Source organism: Balaenoptera borealis, assembly GCF_965194805.1.
Source record: "Balaenoptera borealis genome assembly, chromosome: 12".
Classification (NCBI taxonomy): domain Eukaryota; kingdom Metazoa; phylum Chordata; class Mammalia; order Artiodactyla; family Balaenopteridae; genus Balaenoptera; species Balaenoptera borealis.
The window spans coordinates 13,406,249-13,428,461 of record NC_138869.1 but is presented as its reverse complement, the minus strand read 5'-3'; the positions used below and the strand labels follow the sequence as shown (position 1 = coordinate 13,428,461).

General features: G+C 37.1%; 1 protein-coding gene across 22 annotated transcripts in view; it reads left to right on the top strand.

Moving 5' to 3' along the window:
- The window catches only part of GRM7 (glutamate metabotropic receptor 7), a 1,142,612-nt gene that overhangs the window by 731,578 nt on the left and 388,821 nt on the right, over positions 1-22,213 (top strand). For all 22 annotated transcript variants that reach the window (XR_014232667.1, XR_014232668.1, XR_014232669.1 and 19 more), the window contains one exon: positions 6,841-6,995. Coding sequence is in view for 9 of the 22 variants with exons in the window: in XM_082347526.1 (XP_082203652.1) it covers positions 6,841-6,995 (155 nt within the window). In the remaining 13 variants the exon portion in view is untranslated. The remainder of the gene's footprint in view (positions 1-6,840; positions 6,996-22,213) is intronic.

Here is a 22,213-nt window from a genome sequence, read left to right as displayed (position 1 = left end):
TTATTAAATAATATATCCACGTGTAACAGACTTTTATCTAAAGAGTGGTTCTTCTTAATGTAAAAGAAAAATGCCTTGTATTTCTGGCCATATTACTCCTGCTTTGGACTTCGTGTGTTCAAAACCATACTTGTCATATCTCTACATTCTCCAATCCACTTGTTGTCTCTTTCTTTACCTTGATCCCCCTTGGTGTCAACAATCTGATTGTTAATTTTGACTTTCCTTTTTAGCTCATTCCTTGGCCAAGCTATGGAGGGCTAACCTTCGAAATGTTTCTAGAACACAAATAGGCCCTGTTTCCATTTCTGACCACTGCCACCTCGGTTGGTCCAGAATCCTTATCATTTTTAGAACAAACAGGAATTACACCTGATTTAAAATATCAAAAAATGTTAAAAAATCTAGATTAAAAAAAAAGCTGCATTCATCCTGTCCCATAGCTAACAATGTCTCCTTTCCAGATGCTATAGCTAATAACCAGTGTCTTGTAGATTTTTCTAGAGACAGTGTGTATATTTTTACACAAATGGTAGAACACTATGTGTTGTTCTCCCCCCCTGCTCACCTTCACTCACTCTTTTTTCATGGAAGTTTCTGAATACCTATAGATCTATTCGGTCTTTTCAATAGCCATGCAGAATTTCATTTTATATATTTCCTGTAATTTATCTAACTGCTCCCTTCCTGATTGACATTTAAGTTTGATTACAGACTTTTGCAATTATAAATTGTGTTGCGGTAAACTTTCTCTTCCACAAATCTGTGTGTGCAAATATGAAATATTAATATACACATACTTTACAATGTGTGGTATACAATATTAACATACTGCAAATATATAATAATGTACAAGTGTATTACTTTATATATTTGTAAGTATTTAAAACAGAAATTCCTGGAAAAGAAGTTTCCAGGGCAAAGATGCGTTCCTTCTTAAATGGGAATATTGTTTTCCAAAGAGATGTTGCCAATTTACACCTCTGCTGATGGGAAAGAGCTGTGTGGATTTTTTTAATCTTAGTTTGTCTCACAGTTCAAAATAATATGTCATTTAATTTGAAGGTGAATATCTTTTATTAAGGGTAAAGTTGAAGGTTCCAGGCCATTGTTACCCCCACGTGGAGTATTGCATCTCCGTCATTGCCAGCCTGCCGGTCCTGTGTCTCCCCCTCCATGTGTATTCTCCATCTGCTTCTGAATCCACCCATCACTTAATTGGAGTCTGTATTCTCCACTAGTCTGTACGCATCATTAAGGTGGAGGTGATGCCCCTTTTGACTTCCTTTCATAACCTTAACCCCATCACAGTTTTGAGCTCTGACATGGGTGGCAGGACGAGTAAATGAGAAGAGTATTAAACCTCAAGTCAGGATACCTGAGGATGGATTTTTTTTTTTTTTTTTTTTGCTACTTAAATGACCACTCTCTCACCTTGGGCAAGCCTCTCCCCACACCCTACTTCCCTAACTCTTTGAGACCTCAGTTTTCCCATCAGTAAAATGAAAATCCTTTTGAGCTCTTTCTATGATGATCTGGACTTCTGCTTTTCTAGCTTTATTTCATTCCATGCTCCCTCGTGGTTTGTGTACTGCAGGCAAGGGGCCATTTGTGTTTCCTCCTTCCTGGGTCTTTGTACATTCTCTTCCAGCTACCTGGAATGCTTTGCTTCCCCACTTCATCATTTTAGTGCCATCGATAGTGTTGCTTTTGAAGGAAGATTTCTCTGAACAATGTAGCTTTGATAAGTTTGTCATAACAACTCAGTTTCATAGTTGATGTCACTGATGTAATTTTACATCCTTTGATCATTTAAGTAGTGTCTGTATTCTCCACTAGTCTGTAGGCATCACTAAGACAGAGATGATGCCCCTTTTGACTTCCTTTCATATCTTTAGCCCTTATCACAGTGCTCAGTACATGGCAGATGCTCAATGAATGTCATCAAATGAGAATGAATCAAATGCCTAGTCTGTTTAATAATTTAAGTAAAGGCCTCTCTCTCTGAACTTCGTGATGCTTTAAAATGTGGTCCTATTTTTGCATGTAGACCCTGCCTTCACTCACTCAGTTCTCCACCTACAATGCATGACTGGTCCTCCAGTGTGTCTTCATCACTCCTCCAATAGGACTTTGGCTCATGGTGTTCCTCCCCTCCGTCTCTACCTGTTGAGATTGTGTCTGTTCTTCAAGGTTTATTTCAAACGTGCCTTTCTCCATGAAACTGTTTCTGATCACCCCTTGGACGTATCATTTCTCTCCTTATAAAACGCTGATTCTCTTGCTCTTAGGGCATTTTCTTCAACACTTTGTGATTTAGTTATTTAAGGCACTTTGTTGTTGTAATATTACTCTTGCTTTTTTTTTGCTCCAGATCTTGTCAACTCATACTTTTCTTAATCATCTCATAAATTTTTTTCATACATATTTTGCACATTCTAAAATGTGTAGTACATTGATAAGGTGTGGCCCCCTGTTTATATTTATGCACATGGCACATAAAAGATTTATTTACTCATAGCTCTGGTGATTAATTGGTTGTAATATCCTTGACTTGCAGGTAGTGTGAGGTTTTAGTTTGCAGTGTAAAAAAGTATAAAATCTGCTCAATAGCTATGCTCATTATTTTTCGCATGGGAGTTTGTGGTTGAATACCATTGTGTAGTGTGACTCATAGAAGTGACAGCAGTAATAGTTTTTGAGCACAGTAATAAAAGTCAAGTGCATATATAAGTTTCTTCCAAAACATGAACTTAAGCCCACTGTTAACCCACAATGTTATGTTATTTCTTTTTTCAGAAGATTTACACTGTAGATGGGGAATTTTGAGATTTCTTAGAACATTAATTTCATATACTTTGTCAGAGAATAGCAGTGAGAAGACCTTAATATCTAGATTTTGGAGCTAAGTGCTTAATCAGTCATGGGTACTGATAATTTGAATGTTAGACAAGAGTGTATTGTTTTCCTGAAACAATTTTTTTTCGGATTATAAAAGTAATACAGGGCTATTGTAATCCATTGGAAAATAATGGAAACATTTTTGTCGTTGCATTTTAGTTAAAGGAATCCTTATGTTTACTCTGCCCCCTGATTATCTAGAAAAATTAAAGTTTAGAGAGAATAATCACAAATCAGGATTGCAAGTAATCCCCTATAAAACTTGCTATCCCAACACTCAGAGATAACCGCTAATAAAATTCTGGTTTAACGTTTGCAATTATTTTATTCTAAACGTAAGTAAGTTTTCCCCAACAGAATCAGGATCGCATAGAATTTGATATTCTGCTTTTTGCAATTCACATCTCATACCATAATATGCTTAAATGGTTTAATCTTATTTCTCTTAATAAATTAACCCATACTTTTATGTAAACACATTAAGGCGAATATTTACTTTTTGTATTTATATCAGTTTTGTCTTTCTTACCTTGTTATAGTTGGCTTCTCCCCATCCTTTTCATGCTCTTCAAACTTCATCAGCACTTTCTCAATGAATTGTTATTAGCAACAAATTGTGTATTATCCTTATTTTTCTGTGCTGTCATACAACTCTATACTTTTAAGTACGCATATATTCATATATGTGGGGCCAGCCTTCATTATGTAAGAACTGAATAATCTTTTGCAGTTTTTTTAATTTGACTTTTTTTTTCTTAACAATACCTTGCAGAAATCAAACTATGTATAATTTTAATTGGTCTCTAATCCATCCTTTGGATGCACTATCATTTCTTTAACCAATCCCTTATTGCTCTGCATTTAGGTTATCTCCAGTAATGAACATATGATTTTCACAGCATCAGTAATCATATCCTTTGGATAGATTAGTGTCAATAGAAATGGTATCTCTATGGATAGAGTATAAATGATTGTGTTTTATTTTTGTGAAAATAATAAAGGCACATAATTTTTTAAAAAAACAAAATATGACTGAAACATTTTTGATGCAAAATATTGGTCTCCTGTCCCATCCCACCATACTCTCTGGTTTTGTTCTCCTTGAGCAATTATTTTATTTCTTTAAGCTAATTCTACTGCTCTTACCTGCATAATGTGCTTATACTGCAATTTTGGAACTATTACTTTAAAATATTATCTATCAGTTCCTCTTATGTGAGGTAGAATTTGGCTCATTTACACCTCCTGTATCTTCCCAACATTGTTCTATCAGATTTTCATTTAGTAAAAATCAGAGTTGACATTACTGTGATAGTATAAATATTATATACTATAGCATGAAGTATTTTTTCTATGATATGATTTTGGGGGAAAAACTTTTTGTTTTTCCTGGAGTTAATATGACAGTGTTTTTACTTGCATAGTTATCTTTAATATTTTATTATTAATGTCCTAGGTCTATCACTTTTCCCATATGTTCATATATATAAAATAATCTGAGAGTTCCATTACTTTTTGGGACACTTCCCTCCTGAAAGCTCCCTCTTTCTGTTTTAAACTAGACTGGTCTCTATTATTTTAAGATTTTCTTTTTCTTTCTCTCTCTCTTTCTTTCATTTTTATTCATCATTTATTTTCTTTTTTTGCTTAAGCGCACCCTCCAATGATTTTCTAGTAAAGGAAAAACTAAAGAAAAACTTTTTTGTGTGTTTCACGACTAAAAATATTCTTATCCTGCCTCCACACTTAATTACTAGTTGGAAATGTAAGGTGTGGTCTCATATTTATTTTTAAATACATCATACCTGGCACGTAAATGATTTATAGCAAGTGGCTATTGTGACTAATGAGTTACAAAACTTGAAACTTGCAAGGAATTTGAGATTCTAAGTTTGGATAGAAAAATCTTTAAGATCCCTCGGATATCTATCTATCTATCTCTCTGTCTGTCCATCTATCTGTCTGTCTATCTACCTTTATAGATGCCAGTTCTACTTGTATAGAGATTCTGTGTGTGTTAAATATTAGAATTCTAGATTATGAATGTTTTTTTCTCAAAATTTGGAAGGCATTACTTCATCGTCTGTCATCCTTTTTTTTTTTTTTTCTTCTCTTGAGAGGTTGGTAATATTCTGCTTCTTATTACTCTCCAGAGATCCCAGTTTTCTCTTGAAAGCTTTATTCTCACTTTTTCTAGAATTCTTAATTCTGTGACATGCTTTATTTTCCCCCATTAAATTGATGGATGAGTCTCTTTAATTTGGAAATGCATACTTTCAATTCCTTGCAGTTTTTTTTTCATTAAAAAATTATTTAAAACTTTAATTTCTCTTTACATTTGTTCTGGAAATGCTATTAGTTGGATGTAAGTCTTCCTCGGTTTATTCTTTAAGACACTTATCTTTTCTTGTGTATGTTATACCTTTTTGTTGTTTTTTTGCTTTCTGAAAATGTTTCTTCACTTTCTTCTTTATCTCTTCTAACTTAATTTTAGTTTCATATTTTTAATAACTAAGGGTTATTTCTTATTGTCTCTATCTCATTCTTGATAATAGAGATGATAATTCTCATTTAACTGCACTTGCTTTTTTTTGTTTCTTTTTTTTTTGTTTTTTTGGTATATTTTCTCTGCCTCACTCCACACCAGTTTCCTTTCCCTTGTTAATTTATTTGGTTTCTATTTTACCTTGGGAATTTTCCAAAATGATGGGTCATTTCCGGCAGTTTCCATTTGAGTAAGACACAGAGAGTTCTATGTACATGGGCAGAATTTGTCAACTGATAGGGCTCTGGGTGGACTTGTCAGGCATCCCAGTGGCCATTCCATGAGAGAATATCTCTGTGTCAGTATCTAGAATCTTTTTCCTGGGGTGGTTCAGATTTTTCCAGAGAAGCTGTTTTCTGCCTGGGACAACACACCCTTGGTTTCTAGAATTCTGTAAGCAGAGGTGAAAATTTCCTAGAGGGTCTTACCATTTCACTTCTTAATGGTAACTTTAACTTCTTCCCTCACTCCCACCACCGTCATGTTTAACTCACCACCTCACATCTACCACCTTCTACTGTTCGGGTGTTCACGGTATCAGAACCTATTCCTTAGGACTTTATTAGAAAATTACCATTCCATATTCTGCCCAGATGAAAGAGAAGGAGACCTTTGGTTTTTGCCATTTCATATACAGTTTTTCAACCAATCATATTGTACTGAACCATGTACATCTGTGGTACCTGGTATCTACAAGTCCTGAGAGGCAAACCAACCACCACTGCTGTTATTACCCACCAAAGTAGTTTCTGTTGCACAAATGCAGTTACCTCTTATCCATCCCCTGTTCTTCCAAAAATATTATTGTATTAATTTCATGAATAATGAGTTTCCCTTTTTTTATTTTCCCTTGTTATTTGTATACTATTTTCATTTATAAACATGAGTTGTACATGTTTCAAGCTTAATGTGAATTTCTGTTCATTTTTATAAATAATTCAAGATGCTTCATTTAGACCGATATATTGCTATCCAGAAAAGATATGTACTACCAGCAGCAAATGGGAGTGCTTATGTCTCCAGCCTCATGCCAAAACTCACAACACAGAATAAAACCAAATGAACGTTTTGGCCAAAATTAAATATTGTGTTCTAATTCACATTTTCTGCCTTTTTCAATTATGTGAATAACCAGCTTACTGGTTATTTATATTACTCCTTTTATCTTTTGATTTTTAATACTCTGCCTATTTACCTCAAGCTACTTTGATTACTTGTCTTATTGGTTTACAAAAACTCTTTATATATTAAGGATGTAAATCCTTTTTCTTACTATTGATCACTTACTTTTTGAGAAATATTAACTTGCTTTTCTTCTGCTTGATTCCTAATATGTGTGTGTTCAATAGCTGCTCTTTATCATTAAGATATATTTTTAATATTCCTCTCCACAGGCAGATCCTTGCAGCAGCCAAAAGAGCTGACCAAGTAGGCCATTTCCTTTGGGTGGGATCAGACAGCTGGGGATCCAAAATAAACCCACTGCACCAGCATGAAGATATTGCAGAAGGAGCCATCACCATTCAGCCCAAGCGAGCAACTGTGGAAGGTATGAGTTTTGTCAGTAGCATGATACTCTAAGAGAATGGTTGGTGCTGTGAAGGGTGGCTAAAGCATTTGTCTCTTTGTGGATTGGATTTTTTACATAATTTATGCAGGATAGTTTCAAACTTGCAGCTATGAAATACAAATGAGGCCCTATATCTGGTCTGTTCTTTTAGTTGATAGTCTTCTTTTGAAAAGATCATGTTATGTTCATAATAATATCCCAATTAGCATATATCCTTTGTTTTATTATGCTATAAGAGCTTTCTGAGAGATCATTACCCTTAATAAGAAGTGAAATAATAACACAATCAAAGTGTATATAAGTGAGCTGCATTTTCTAAGAGAGTATTTTCCCTTTGTAATTTATCCATTACTTCTGTAGCAGGATAACTATACGGATTCTTTTCCCCCGTTACCTCTTGAGGTCTCTTCTAACCCCCAAGATCATACAGCATATGATCCAGCTCAGGCACCAACATCACCTTGCCTTCCTGAGGCTCTTTTGTTCTTGCTTTCTTTTTCTCTTTCTCTTTCTCTTTCTCTTACCTTCTGAAATTGCTGCCCCTTTTCTTTTCCTTTGCTTTCCTTGCTGCTACAAAGATTCTTCGAGAGGTAGAAGGAGGAGAGGGTGTTTATTGGCATCTTCCTGATCTAACAAACGTTGCTGATTACAATTTATGTTCTCCTTTAATTTGAATAGTTATTGCTAAAAGAAGACACTGTAAAGAAAAGCAACTCTTCCACTGGTATCCTGCTTTGTCTTCCTTTTCGGATGGGCCAGGTCTCCAAAGATTCCATAAAACATGCTTTGCACGTTAAAAAGAACTCCATCCTCTCACTCACAAAGAATCAAATATTTGCCTTTCTTTCTATTCTGTCTCTACTCCAACCTAAGTAATTATTCTCCCCAGAATGCTGCATGTTCTATGTGGACCTTTTTAAACAAGCCAGGTTGTGGTTCTGTCACTGTTTCCTTTCTGTGTTATCTCAGGGAGATAAAGATCCCATGAGTCACCCATGTGTTCATTGAGAGGCTTTGAATTAATTTAATTCCCAAATATATGTCCGGAGAAGATTGCCTATCTTCCTACCCAACCCAATACATCTGCAGATGACCTACAGGAATGAAATCCATTTTAACTCTTTCCACTCCTTTTCACTAAAAACTATCTACTGTGTGCTTTACTTTGTGCTGAGTTGGAAAAATAAGAAGAGGACAAAAATCCCATCCTCAAAGCATACAGAGCTCAGTAAAGGTATCAGAAAATAGTTGATGACTGTGTAACATGAGAAATACTGTAAGCACAGTGCTGAATAGATGGTGTAGGGTAAGATAAAATGCAAGCTTGTCTAGGGTGGTGATGCTGTGGTTGCGGAAAGATGCCTGTGAGGAGGTGAAACAGGAAGTGATGCACTAAGGCTCATCAGACCACGCGAAGAAACTCCTCTACTCCGAACCCAGGAGGAGGGAGCAGAGGAGTGAAGGAGCAGGAGCAGGGCATATTGGGGTAACTTTAAATAATTCATTCTGCAGCCCAGTCCTTCATTGTAGCCATCCTTAAATCCTTCCAGTTCTTTTTTTTTCTTTACATTTTGTTTTTAACATCTTTATTGGAGTATAATTGCTTTACAATGGTGTGTTAGTTTCCGCTTTATAACAAAGTGAATCAGCTATACATATACATATATCCCCATATCCCCTCTCTCTTGCATCTCCCTCCCACCCTCCCTATCCCACCGCTCTAGGTGGACACAAAGCACCGAGCTGATCTCCCTGTGCTATGCGGCTGCTTCCCACTAGCTATCTATTTTACGTTTGGTAGTGTATATATGTCCATGCCACTCTCTCACTTCATCCCAGCTTACCCTTCCTCCTCCCTGTGTCCTCAGCCCATTCTCCCTGTCTGCATCTTTATTCCTGTCCTGCCTCTATATTCTTCAGAACCTTTTTTTTTTTTTTTTAACAATCCATATGTATGTGTTAACATATGGTATTTGTTTTTCTCTTTGTGACTTACTTCACTTTGTATGACAGAGTCCATCCACCTCACTACAAATAACTCAATTTTGTTTCTTTTTATGGCTGAGTAATATTCCATTGTATATATGTGCCACATCTTTATCCATTCATCTGTCGATGGATACTTAGGTTACTTCCATGTACTGGCTATTGTAAATAGAGCTTCAGTGAACATTGTGGTACATGTCTCTCTTTGAATTATGGTATTCTCAGGGTATATGCCCAGTAGTGGGATTGCTGGGTCATATGGTAGTTCTATTTTTAGTTTTTTAAGGAACCTCCATTCTGTTCTCCATAGTGGCTCTATCAATTTACATTCCCACCAACAGTGAAAGAGGGTTCCCTTTTCTCCACACCCTCTCCAGCATTTATTGTTTGTAGATTTTTTTGATGATGGCCATTCGGACTGGAGTGAGGTGATACCTCACGGTAGTTTTGATTTGCACTTCTCTAATGATTAGTGATGTTGAGCATCCTTTCATGTGTTTGTTGGCAATCTGTATATCTCCTTTGGAGAAATGTCTGTTTAGGTCTTCTGCCCATTTTTGGATTGGGTTGTTTGTTTTTTGATATCAAGCTGCATGAGCTGCTTGTAAATTTTGGAGATTAATCCTTTGTCAGTTGCTTCATTTACAAGTATTTTCTCCCATACTGAGGGTTGTCTTTTCATCTTGTTTATGTTTTCCTCTGCTGTGCAAAAGCTTTTAAGTTACATTAGGTCCCATTTGTTTATTTTGTTTTTATTTCCATTTCTCTAGGAGGTGGGTCAAAAGGGATCTTGCTGTGATTTATTTCATAGACTGTTCTGCCTATGTTTTCCTCTAAGAGTTTTATAGTGTCTGGCCTTACATTTAGGTCTTTAATCCATTTTGAGTTTATTTTTGTGTATGGTGTTAGGGAGTGTTCTAATTTCATTCTTTTACATGTAGCTGTCCAGTTTTCCCAGCACCACTTATTGAAGAGGTTATCTTTTCTCCATTGTACATTCTTGCCTCTTTTATCAAATATAAGGTGACCATATGTCCGTGGGTTTCTCTCTGGGCTTTCTATCCTGTTCCATTGGTCTGTAGTTCTGTTTTTCTGCCAGTACCATACTGTCTTGATTACTGTAGCTTTGTAGTATTGTCTGAAGTCCGGGAGCCTGTTTCCTCCAGCTCTGTTTTTCTTTCTCAAGATTGCTTTGGCTATTCGGGGTCTTTGGTGTTTCCATATATATTGTGAAATTTTTTGTTCTAGTTCTGTGAAAAATGCCATTGGTAGTTTGATAGGGATTGCATGGAATCTGTAGATTGCTTTGGGTAGTGTAGTCATTTTCACACTGTTGACTCTTCCAATCCAAGAACATGGTATATCTCTCCATCTGTTTGTATCATCTTTAGTTTTTTTCACCACTGTCTTGTAGTTTTCTGCATACAGGTCTTTTGTCTCTATAGGTAGGTTTATTCCTAGGTATTTTATTTTATTCTTTTTTGTTGCAGAGGTAAATGGAAGTGTTTCCTTAATTTCTCTTTCAGACTTTTCATTATTAGTGTATAGGAATGCAAGAGATTGCTGTGCATTCATTTTGTATCCTGCTACTTTACCAAATTCATTGATTAGCTTTAGTGGTTTTCCGGTAGCATCTTTAAGGTTCTCTATGTATAGTATCATGTCATCTGCAAACAGTGACAACTTTACTTCTTCTTTTCTGATTTGGATTCCTTTTATTTCTTTTTCTTCTCTGATTGCTGTGGCTAAAACTTCCAAGCTATGTTGAATAATAGTGGTGAGAGTCGACAACCTTGTCATGTTCCTGATCTTAGAGGAAATGGTTTCAGTTTTTCACCATTGAGAACGATGTTGGCTATGGTTTGTCCTATGTGGCTTTTATTATGTTGAGGTAAGTTCCCTCTGTCCCTACTTTCTAGAGAGTTATTATCATAAATGCATGTTGAGTTTTGTCAGAAACTTTTTCTGCCTCTATTGAGATGATCATATGGTTTTTCTCCTTCAATTTCTTAATATGGTGTATATCACTGATTGATTTGCATATATTGAAGAATCCTTGCATTCCTGGGATAAACTCCACTTGATCATGGTATGTGATCCTTTTAATGTGCTGTTAGACTTTGTTTGCTAGTATTTTGTTGAGGATTTTTGCATCTGTGTTCATCAGTGATATCGGCCTGTAGTTTTCTATTTCTGTGACATCTTTGTCTGGTTTTGGTATCAGGGTGATAGTGGCCTTGTAGAATGAGTTTGGGAGTGTTCCTCCCACGGCTATATTTTGGAAGTGTTTGAGCAGGATAGGTGTTAAGCTCTTCTCTAAATGTTAGATAGAATTCAACTGTGAAGCCATCTGCTCCTGGGCTTTTGTTTGTTGGAAGATTTTTAATCACAGTTTCAATTTCAGTGCTTGTGATTGGTCTCTTTATATTTTCTATTTCTTCCTGGTTCATTCTTGGAAGGTTGTGCTTTTCTGAGAATTTGTCCATATCTTCCAGGTTGTCCATTTTATTGGCATATAATTGCTTGTAGTAATCTCTCATGATCCTTTGTATTTCTGGAGTGTCAGTTGTTACTTCTTTTTCATTTCTAATTCTGTTGATTTCAGTCTTTTCCCCTTTTTTCTTGATGAGCCTGGCTAATGGTTTATCAATTTTGTTTATCTTCTCAAAGAACCAGCTTTTAGTTTTATTGATCTTTGCCGTTGTTTCCTTCATTTCTTTTTCATTTATTTCTGATCTGATCTTTATGATTTCTTTCCTTCTGCTGACTTTGCAGTTTTTTTGTTCTTCTTTTTCTAATTGCTTTAGGTGTAAGGTTAGGTTGTTTATTTGAGATGTTTCTTGTTTCTTGAGGTAGTATTGTATTGATAGAAACTTCCCTCTTAAAACTGCTTTTGGGGCTTCCCTGGTGGCGCAGTAGTTGAGAGTCTGCCTGCCGGTGCGGGGCACACGGGTTCGAGCCCTGGTCTGGGAGGATCCCACATGCCATGGAGCAACTGGGCCCGTGAGCCACAATTACTGAGCCTGCGCGTCTGGAGCCTGTGCTCCGCAACAAGAGAGGCCGCGATGGTGAGAGGCCCGCGCACCGCGTTGAAGAGTGGTCCCCACTTGCCGCAACTAGAGAAAGCCCTCGCACAGAAACGAAGACTCAACACAGTCATAAATAAATAAATAAATAAATAAAAGAACGTGAATTTCTAAAAAAAAAAAAACTGCTTTTGCTGCATCCCATAGGTTTTGGGTAGTCATGTTTCATTGTCATTTGTTTCTAGGTATTTTTTTATTTCCTCTTGGATTTCTTCAGTGATCTCTTGGTTATTTAGTAGTGTATTGTTTAGCGTCCATGTGTTTGTATTTTTTGCACATTTTTTCCTGCAATTGATATCTAGTCTCATAGCGTTGTGGTTGGAAAAGATACTTGATACGATTTCAATTTTCTTAAATTTACCAAGGCTTGATTTGTTACCCAGGACATGATCTATCCTGCAGAATGTTCCATGAGCACTTGAGAAGAAAGCGTATTCTGTTGTTTTTGAATGGAAGTCCTATAAATATCAATAAAGTCCATCTTATTTAATGTGTCATTTAAAGCTTGTGTTTCCTTATTTATTTTCATTTTGGTTGATCCGTCCATTGGTGAAAATGGGGTGTTAAAGTCCCCTACTATGATTGTGTTACTGTCGATTTCCCCTTTTATGGCTGTTAGTATTTGCCTTATGTATTGAGGTGCTCCTATGTTGGGTGCATAAATATTTACAATTGTTATACCTTCCTCTTGGATCGATCCCTTGATCATTATATAGTGTCCTTCTTTGTCTCTTGTAATAGTCTTTATTTTAAAGTCTATTTTGTCTGATATGAGAATTGCTACTCCAGCTTTCTTTTGATTTCCATTTGCATGGAATATCTTTTTCCATCCCCTCACTTTCAGTCTGTATGTGTCCCTAGGTCTGAAGTGGGTCTCTTGTAGACAGCATATATATGGGTCTTGTTTTTGTATCCATTCAACCAGTCTATGTCTTTTGGTTGGAGCGTTTAATCCATTTACATTTAAGGTAGTTATCGATATGTATATTCCTGTTACCGTTTTCTTAATTGTTTTGGGTTTGTTATTGTAGGTCTTTTCCGTCTCTTGTGTTTCCTGCCTAGAGAAGTTCCGTTAGCATTTGTTGTAGAGCTAGTTTGGTGGTGCTGAATTCTCTTAGCTTTTGCTTGTCTGTAAAGGTTATAATTTCTCCATTGAATCTAAATGAGATTCTTGCTGGGTAGAGTCATCTTGGTTGTAGGTTTTTCCCTTTCATCACTTTAAATATGTCCTGCCACTCCCTTCTGCCTTGCAGAGTTTCTTTTGAAAGATCACCTGTTAGCCTTATGGGGATTCCCTTGTATGTTATTTGTTGTTTTTCCCTTGCTGCTTTTAATATTTTTTCTTTGTATTTAATTTTTGATAGTTTGACTAATATGTGTCTTGGCGTGTTTCTCCTTGGATTTATCCTGTATGGGACTCTCTGCTCTTCCTGGACTTGATTGACTATTTCCTTTCCCATATTAGGGAAGTTTTCAACTATAATCTCTTCAAATACTTTCTCAGTCCCTTTTTTTTCTCTTCTTCTTCTCAGACCCCTATAATTCAAAAGTTGGTGTGTTTAATGTTGTCCCAGAGGTCTCTGAGACTGTCCTCAATTCTTTTCATTCTTTTCTTTATTCTGCTCTGCTTTAGTTATTTCTACTATTTTATCTTCCAGATCACTTATCCATTCTTCTGCCTCATTTATTCTGCTATTGACTCCTTCTAGAGAATGTTTAATTTCATTTATTGTGTTGTTCATCATTGTTTGTTTGCTGTTTAGTTCTTCTAGGTCCTTGTTAAACGTTTTTTGTATTTTCACCATTCTATTTCCAAGATTTTGGGTCTTCTTTACTATCATTACTCTGAATTCTTTTTCAGGTAGACTGCCTATTTCCTCTTCATTTGTTTGGTCTGGTGGGTTTTTACTTTGCTCCTTCATCTCCTGTGTGTTTTTCTGTCTTCTCATTTTGCTTAACTTACTGTGTTTGGGGTCTCCTTTTTACAGGCTGCAGGTTCATAGTTCCCGTTGTTTTTGATGTCTGCCAAAAGGTTGGTTCAGTGGGTTGTGTAGGCTTCCTGGTGGAGGGGACTCATGCCTGTGTTCTGGTGGATGAGGCTGGATCTTGTTTACTGGTGGGCAGGACCACGTCCATTGTTGTGTTTTGGGGTGTTTGTTACCTTATTATGATTTTAGGCAGCCTCTTTGCAAATGGGTGGGTTTGTGTTCCTGTTTTGCGAGTTGTTTGGCATAGGGTGTCCAGCAATGTAGCTTGCTTGTCGTTGAGTGGAGCTGGGTCTTAGCGTTGAGATAGAAATCTCTGGGAGATCTTTCGCTGTTTGATATTATGTGGAGCCGGGAGGTCTCTCGTGGACCAATGTCCTGAACTCAGGTCTCCCACCTCAGAGGCACAGGCCTGACACCCCGCCCGAGCACCAAGACCCTTTTAGCCACATGGCCAGGTGCGTGGGGAGTTTCTTGCATTTTGGGAAGTCTGAGGTCTTCTGACAGCATTCAGTAGGTGTTCTGTAGGCGTTGTTTCACGTATAGATGTATTTCTGATGTATTTGTGGGGAGGAAGGTGATCTCCACGTCTTACTCCTCTGCCATCTTGAAGGTCTCTCTACATGTTGTTTTTGAAAATGCTCCTGACAGAAGATAGAGATGCAGCCAAAGGTGTTGCATGTGGTGCCAACTCTCTGGTTCCACGGATTCTCCCTTCTAGTTCTTTAAAAAGTTTCCCATTCGTTGGGAAAACTCTTCCCTCTCCTAGAGTAGCGGTCACTGTGCTATTTGCCTGATTAACTCCTTTATATTCTTTGGGTCTCTGCTTAGATATTAATTTTCCTTGGAAGCCGTCTGCAACCATTGCACCCCATCCAGGTCTGGTTAGGGGCTTCTTCTGTTGCTTCTATTGCACCCTACATACTCCATACCATTATAATATCTCTTTACTTGTCTCTATGTGGAAACCTATCCATTATGCATCATTGTACCACCAGCACCTTGAACTTGGCCTGGATATGGCAGGTGATCAAACATGTTTTTAAGTGGTTGGATGCCTGGATCGATGGAGGAATTACAGGCCACATAAAGGTATGGCACAAAATATGGATGATAAGTGGACCAGAGTTGGATCATGAAGGGTCTTAGAAACTACACTTAGGAATTTGTATTTCAGGCAGCATCTGAGTATGAAAATGGAATGTGATAAGAGGGATTTAGAAAGCTCACTCAGATGACTCTATGAAGGGATGAAGTGCAGGATTTGGGTGGGTGTCAAAGCAAAGCAACAGATTATGGGGTCTCTTCTGAGGTCCTCTCTTCCTAAGCGGTAGGTACATCATAGGCATGTTAGTAACTCCATGGTTTCTACCTCCAGCTTCAAGATATTTTAGGAAATTACTAAGTACTTCAAAATTTTTATAAATTCCTGAAACAAAATACTTCTTCATGTATATATAGGGATACACAAAGTTATTAAATTAGACACAAAACAGCATCCTGAATCTGCCAAGAAAAATGTGGTCTCAAAAATGAAATGGAGGAGAAATGGTATTATCAATGAAAGTACTATTGAAATGTGACGGAACAGCAGCTCTTCATGCAAAACTCTCCATTCCTCCCCAGATAGAACATGAGGCTTTTTATGTGACTGTTTAGAAATGGTGTGGCTTCTATCTAGCCATATTGTCTTCTGCATTGATAAAAAGAGCAGTGAAGATTAGTTCACTAATGTTTAGGATGAGACCACAGGATTGTGGCTGTGCATTTATAGTGCCACACTTCTAAGGAAGTGAAAAAGGAAATGCATCCCATCACACTGAGTTTTCTGAACAAAGCTATGAAATATCTCAAATGAAACTACAGAGTGTATTCTGTATGAGCAATTAAGTTTTCCTCTCCTGTGTTTTTTTCCTTTTCTTTTCCTTTTTGGTGGTTGTTCCATACCGGATTCTACTGGGATGGACATCATCCAAATAGTCATAATACTGCTACATCCCTCTATCTTTGCCTGGGTTGTTCAGTGCTGTACCTTGTAATGTAAATAAGAAAAACCCAATCAATAATCAACATGTCTTTTTTCCTTTATATCGTATTTTGAACACATTTGGCAAACACCTAAATTTTTGGCTTCTCTTCTGTGTATCTGCATGAACAATTAACAACAAATTGCCTTAGGCCAAAGGGCTAGCAAGTGCATTGCCCCTGTGAAAGTCGTGTTCATCTTCTTTTAGCTGCTATCTGTATTTATTCTCCAGTTTTAGAAAACAAGTCCTCAGTGTTTGCTAGCCCAGGGGGTCATTTTCCCCCACTTACAATTAGATGATGATAGGAACCGTGCCCGGGAAAGGTCACCCGTGGCCCTGTTGTCTGCCCAGCATTCATGGGAGATCTCAGAGTGTTTCCAGACTTGGCAGCACCTCTCCAGCTCCTGAGCCAAAACCCTTCCATCATTTTTAGTTTTTCTGTATTGTCTGATGAGTCAAGGGGCCCCTGGCATTTTCCTCTCTTCTGTTGCCCCATTAACAGGGATCCCCAGTCATCATCTCCAGCCCTGAACAAGTCCTCAAAGCAAAATGCCCAAATCGCCTTCCACTCTTTGCCCTCCAAAATGCTCCACTTCTCTGAGGGTAGGCTGTCCTGGGCATCCTCTAATTATAGCCAGCAAGGATCATGGGCTAGGTTCTTTTCATCTCTGACATAATCATTAACATTAGGGAGCGAGCATAATGAAGGGTGGATTTTCAAAGCCGACTCTAATGGTTCCGACTATTGGTGATGATTTTCAAATGGGTCTATAGCACAGCTTGGTTCCTGAATTAAATCTGTGATACATGTAGGAAAAGACAAAAAGCGCTCTGGACCTGGCATGAAAAAATTGGTTATTTCATGCATTTTCTAACTCAAGATAGAAACAATTTCTGTTTTTTTCTTAAAACCAGAGATCAAAGCTTTGAAGAACTGAACTAAAATGTTTTTGGCTCCAATTTAGATATACCCTACTTTAGTCTTCCTTGATTACCTGGAATGTTCCACACACATCATAAAGTTTTGTTAGGGGAATGAGAGAAAATGCCAAGAAATGAAATATTGCCTTAAACCACAATATTATTTCTAAGCAATGTTATAATTAATAAAAGACCTATAACCTTGTTTAATGAAAGAGGAGTGAGACTATTCCATGTTCAGTGTTATGACAGTTTTTTTCACTGAATCTGTCATAAATGTTTATAAGCTCTAGCAAGGTATCAGCCACTGATCTAAACACTGAGCTATAGCGAGTGACAATGCAGATCACACCCCTGCTCTCCTGCTCTCCTGGAGTTACCCTCCTAATATGGAGTTGACAAGTGGTAAAGAAGAGTATAAATAAGAAAATATCACATTGGGATAATTACTATCAAGTGTATTTCCCTAAGGACCAACTTGTAAATTATGGAGATACAAATGAAAAAGAAGAAGAGAGACAAGGCAACCAGTATACCATGCAGGTTAGAAAAAAATAAGAGATTTGGAGGATCTGTAGGAATGTCAGTAGCTCAAACCTCTTGAACCTGTTCTGGACTCCTGGCACATATTCATATCAGATCCTTACACTGCCTAAAATACCTTGCCTTTTTTTTTTTTTAATTTATTTGTTTTATTTATTTATTTTTGGCTGCGTTGGGTTGTCGTTGCTGCGTGTGGGCTTTCTCTAGTTGCGGTGCGTGGGCTTCTCATTGTCGTGGCTTCTCTTGTTGTGGAACACGGGCTCTAGGCGCAGGCTTTGGTAGTTGTGGCACGTGGGCTCAGCAGCTGTGGCTCGTAGGCTCTAGAGTGCAGGCTCAGTAGTTGTGGCGCATGGCCTTAGCTGCTCCGCGGCATGTGGGATCTTCCCAGACCAGGGCTCAAACCCATGTCCCCTGCATTGGCAGGCGGATTCTTAACCACTGCACCACCAGAGAAGGTTTCCCATTTCACTGTTTCTGACCGATCTGGAAAATACTGGGGTTTTTGTGGTTGATCAAATCATTAATGTTTTTAAAGACTTCCTTCTTTTTCCAGAGTTAGTCTATGCTGAGAAACCAAACTCAATGCTCCTGCAGTCCAAAAGGTGTCACATTCCCCCTTTATGACAAACACAAATCATACTCATGGGCAGCAAGCCCAACTGGAATCTGATCCTTCAGGACAGTGCCTAAGACCCATGGCTTCCCTGGGATTATCCATCTTTTTTTTTTTTTTTTTTTTTTCCTGAAACTTTGGCATTTACTAATATAGCCCTAGCATATAGTAAGTCCTAAAAAAACAAATTTATCATTTTTGTCTGTTATATCTGAATCTATCTATAATACCTGAACATGCAAAAGACTGCATATTTGTATGAATTTGAAGTTTCTTAGGATGGCAGAAATATTCATCCAAAATGGCTTTTCTCTCTGACTTTGTATTCTAAGATATTTAGTCAAAAAGGTCTCCACTTCAGGATTTGACCAGAAATTTCAAAGGTGGGTTTATACACTTTTCTATTTGCTTCCCTTAAGAGTATCTCTTGCCTTCTTTGTTCATCTTGCCTTTTCTTTCAGATTTTGAGAGACTTCCCATGCAGGACTGACACGATGGCTCAATTAGGTGATTTCCTGAGATGTTACAAACAAACACGGAAAGGCTCAGCCTTGACTCCTCAGAAAGCAGAAAGTACAGCCGAGGCTGCCTCTATTTGTGTTAGACAGTTCATTGGGAACTTCCTTTCCAAACTGTACTGCTTGTTTCTTTCATAGATGGTATATTTGGTGTTTTATCTGAAAGGTGTCACTATACCCAAGGTCATCTAGATTTTCTCTTATGTTATCTTCTAGGAGTTTTATAGTTTTGTGTTTTACATTCAGCTCTATGATCCATTTTCAGTTAATTTTTGTGTAGACTGTAAGGTGTGTGTCTAAACTGAATTTTTTTCATGTGGATGTCTAGTTGTTAAAGCACCATTTGTTGAGGAGACTATCTTTGCTGTATTTATGGGGGCCTATTTCTGGATGCTCTCTTCTGTTCCATTGACCTATTTGTCTGTTATTTCTCAGATACCACATTGTCTTGATTACTATCACTTTATAGTAAGTCTTGAATTTGGGTAGCATCAGTCCTCCACCTTCATTCTTCTCCTTCAATATTGTGTTAGCTATTGTGAGTCTTTTGCCTCTTCATGTAAACTTTAGAATCAGTTTGTTGGTATCCATAAAATAATTTCCTGAGATTTTTATTGGGATTGCATTGAATCTATAGATCAATTTGGGTAGAACTGACATCTTGACAATATTAAGTTTCCCTCACCATGAACATGGAGTATTTCTCCATTTATTTAGTTCTTCTTTGATTCATTCATCAGTGCTTTGTAGTTTTTCTCATATAGATCTTGTACATATTTTATTAGATTTATACCTAAGGATATAATAAGGATAGTTTTATGTCTTCTTCCCAATCTATATAACCTATATTTACTTTCTCTTGCCTTAGTGCATTAGCAAAGACTTCCTTTATGAAAGTGAAAAGGTATAGTGGGAGGGGACATCCTTGCTTTGTAGTTTATCTTAGTAAGGGAAAGCTTTGAATTTCTCACCATTAAGTATGATGTTAGCTGTAGATTTTTTTTGTAGATATATAATTTTTTTAACAAACTTAGACTATAAGGTAAGTCATATTACTGTAAAATAAAAATTCAGATAGTTTCAAGAAAGATTGTTGCCTTCACTATACATGCCTACAGTTATAACCATGTAATAACATAGGTAATGTTATTTTGTTAAATTTTATCATGAAATGAAGCCATTTTATATACATAGGAATTCTATGTAGGAATAGGAATTAGGAATTCTATGAAAATATTTATGCAGGGATTGTCTTTGAAGAAAAATGTAAGCTAGGGAATGCTTTTATAATTGTGAAATCAGCACAGCCTATGCTTCATTGATTGGCAAAAACATTATTTTAAAAAAGAGAGAGAGATGTAATATTTCAAACAAATACCCTACTGTGTTGAAATTAGAAATGTATAAATATTGATAACCTAATTTTAATTTTGATTTGAAAAGCAGAATGCCAAAATGTCTTAATAAAGCATTTTTTAGGCCGAGGAATGTGACACTGATAATATTATTTTGGGATTCCATTCAGTTAGCACATTCCACACTGCATTGATTCCTTGCTTAAAATAAATCATGACTTTTATGTGCTCTTTGCCCAATTGAGAACTGATTGTGTGTGTAATCTGTGCTCAAGGTTACATACTGTTCCTCTAACTATAGCTCCAGCAACTTTCCTCCCTGAGTCATCACATTCAGGAACTTTCACTTTATAAATATACCTCCCCCTTTCTTTTACCCACTCCAAAATTGTATTCACTGTCATCACATCATCATTAATGTTTCTTTATATCACAGAATTATAGGTAATGAGCTGTTAGATGTGGAAGAGATCATTTATTGTCAATCAGTTGACAAATGTTGGCTGTCTACTCTCTGACAGGCACTGATCAGGTACTGGTAACCAGAAAACAAAAATTCTTTCCCACGTGGAGATTAAGGTATAGCAGAGGGAGAGAGATAATTATTAATAGGCTTAATAAATAAGTAAATAATAGACAGTGTTAGCTGTTGGTAAATTGTATAAATTTTATCTCTTTATGGATATTCTCATTTTGTTTATTCATCATTTTCCTAGTTTTCTTTCTTTGTTCATGATTTCCTTTAAATATTTGAGCATACTTAAGACAATTGACTCAAAATCTTTTTCTAGTAAGTCCAATGTCTGGGCATACTAATGGATGGTTTATGTCATTTTCCCCCTTTGAATGTACTATACTTACCTATTTCTTTGTATGCTTTGTGATTCTTTTGTTGAAAACCGGGCATTTGAATATTATAATGTGGTACCTCTGAAACTCAGATTCTCCATCTTTCCCAGGGTTTGATGTTCTTGCTTGTCAAAGGCAGAAGTTGTTGGTTTGTTTAGTGACTTCTCCAAACTTAAAAAGACAGTATTCCTTATCATATGTGGTCACTGAACTGCCTGCTCTGTTAGCTTGCATTCAGCTAGCATTTTGACAGAGATTTCCTTGAATGCCAGGAGCTAAAACAAAAAAAATACTTTTCACAGCTGATTAATTTATTAGGGCTGCCATAACAAAGTACTATAGACTGGGTGGCTTAAACAACAGAAATTTATTGTTTCACAGTCTGAAGGCTAGAAGTTCAAGATCAAGGTGTTGGCAGGATTATTCCTTGTTAGGGTTATGAAAGAAAATCTGTTCCATGCCTCTTGCCTACCTTCTGATGATTTTCTGGCAATCTGGGTATTTCTTGGATCCCTTTCATCTTCACATGATGATCTCCCTATGTGTGTATGTCTCTCTGTTCTGATTTTCCCTTTTATGAGGATGCCTTTCATATTGGAAGGGGTCCACTCTAAAGACTTCATCTTAACTTTACTAATTACATTTGTAATGACCTATTTCAAATAAGGTCACATTTGAGATGCTGGGGTTTTGGGTTTCAACATGTGAATTTTGAGGGAGACTTAATTTAACACGTAGCACTCAGTCTTTGTGGATTGGCTCTGTTCTGGGGCCTTCCTTCCACACATAACCAGGCTGTTTGCAATTCTGCCTTAGCCTTTACTTCCTGCTTGTGCTGAACCTAGAGATTAGTCAAAGATGAAAGTTTAAGGTCAGGTCTTCTCATGATTTTTCTGAGCATCCATCCTGCCCTGGATATATGTGTGACTTTCTAAATTCCCCAGTATACACAGGCATTTCAGAATGCCCTAATTTCCCAAAGAAACTCTTTTCAGATTTTCCTCCAAGGCTTTCTGCTGTCTGTTGTTTGTTTCCACCATAGTATTTTGCTCTAGGTGACTATTGGTTTTCCATTCACCTTATAATGTTTATGAACAATGCCTATGTTCTTCCCTCCCTGAATGAGTCCCAAGTTAGGTAAAACAGAGATAAGTATGTTGTGTCAATCCTTCAGGTAGTCCCCATGAAGGTTGGAATAGAGAAACACAGTATTTTGCTAATGAAGTCTACTCTGCTCTGTCCTGAGAACCAAGTACTAGGGTCTCCCCCTATGAATGCAGGCTGTGGTCTTCAGGTCTTCAAGACTGCCATTGA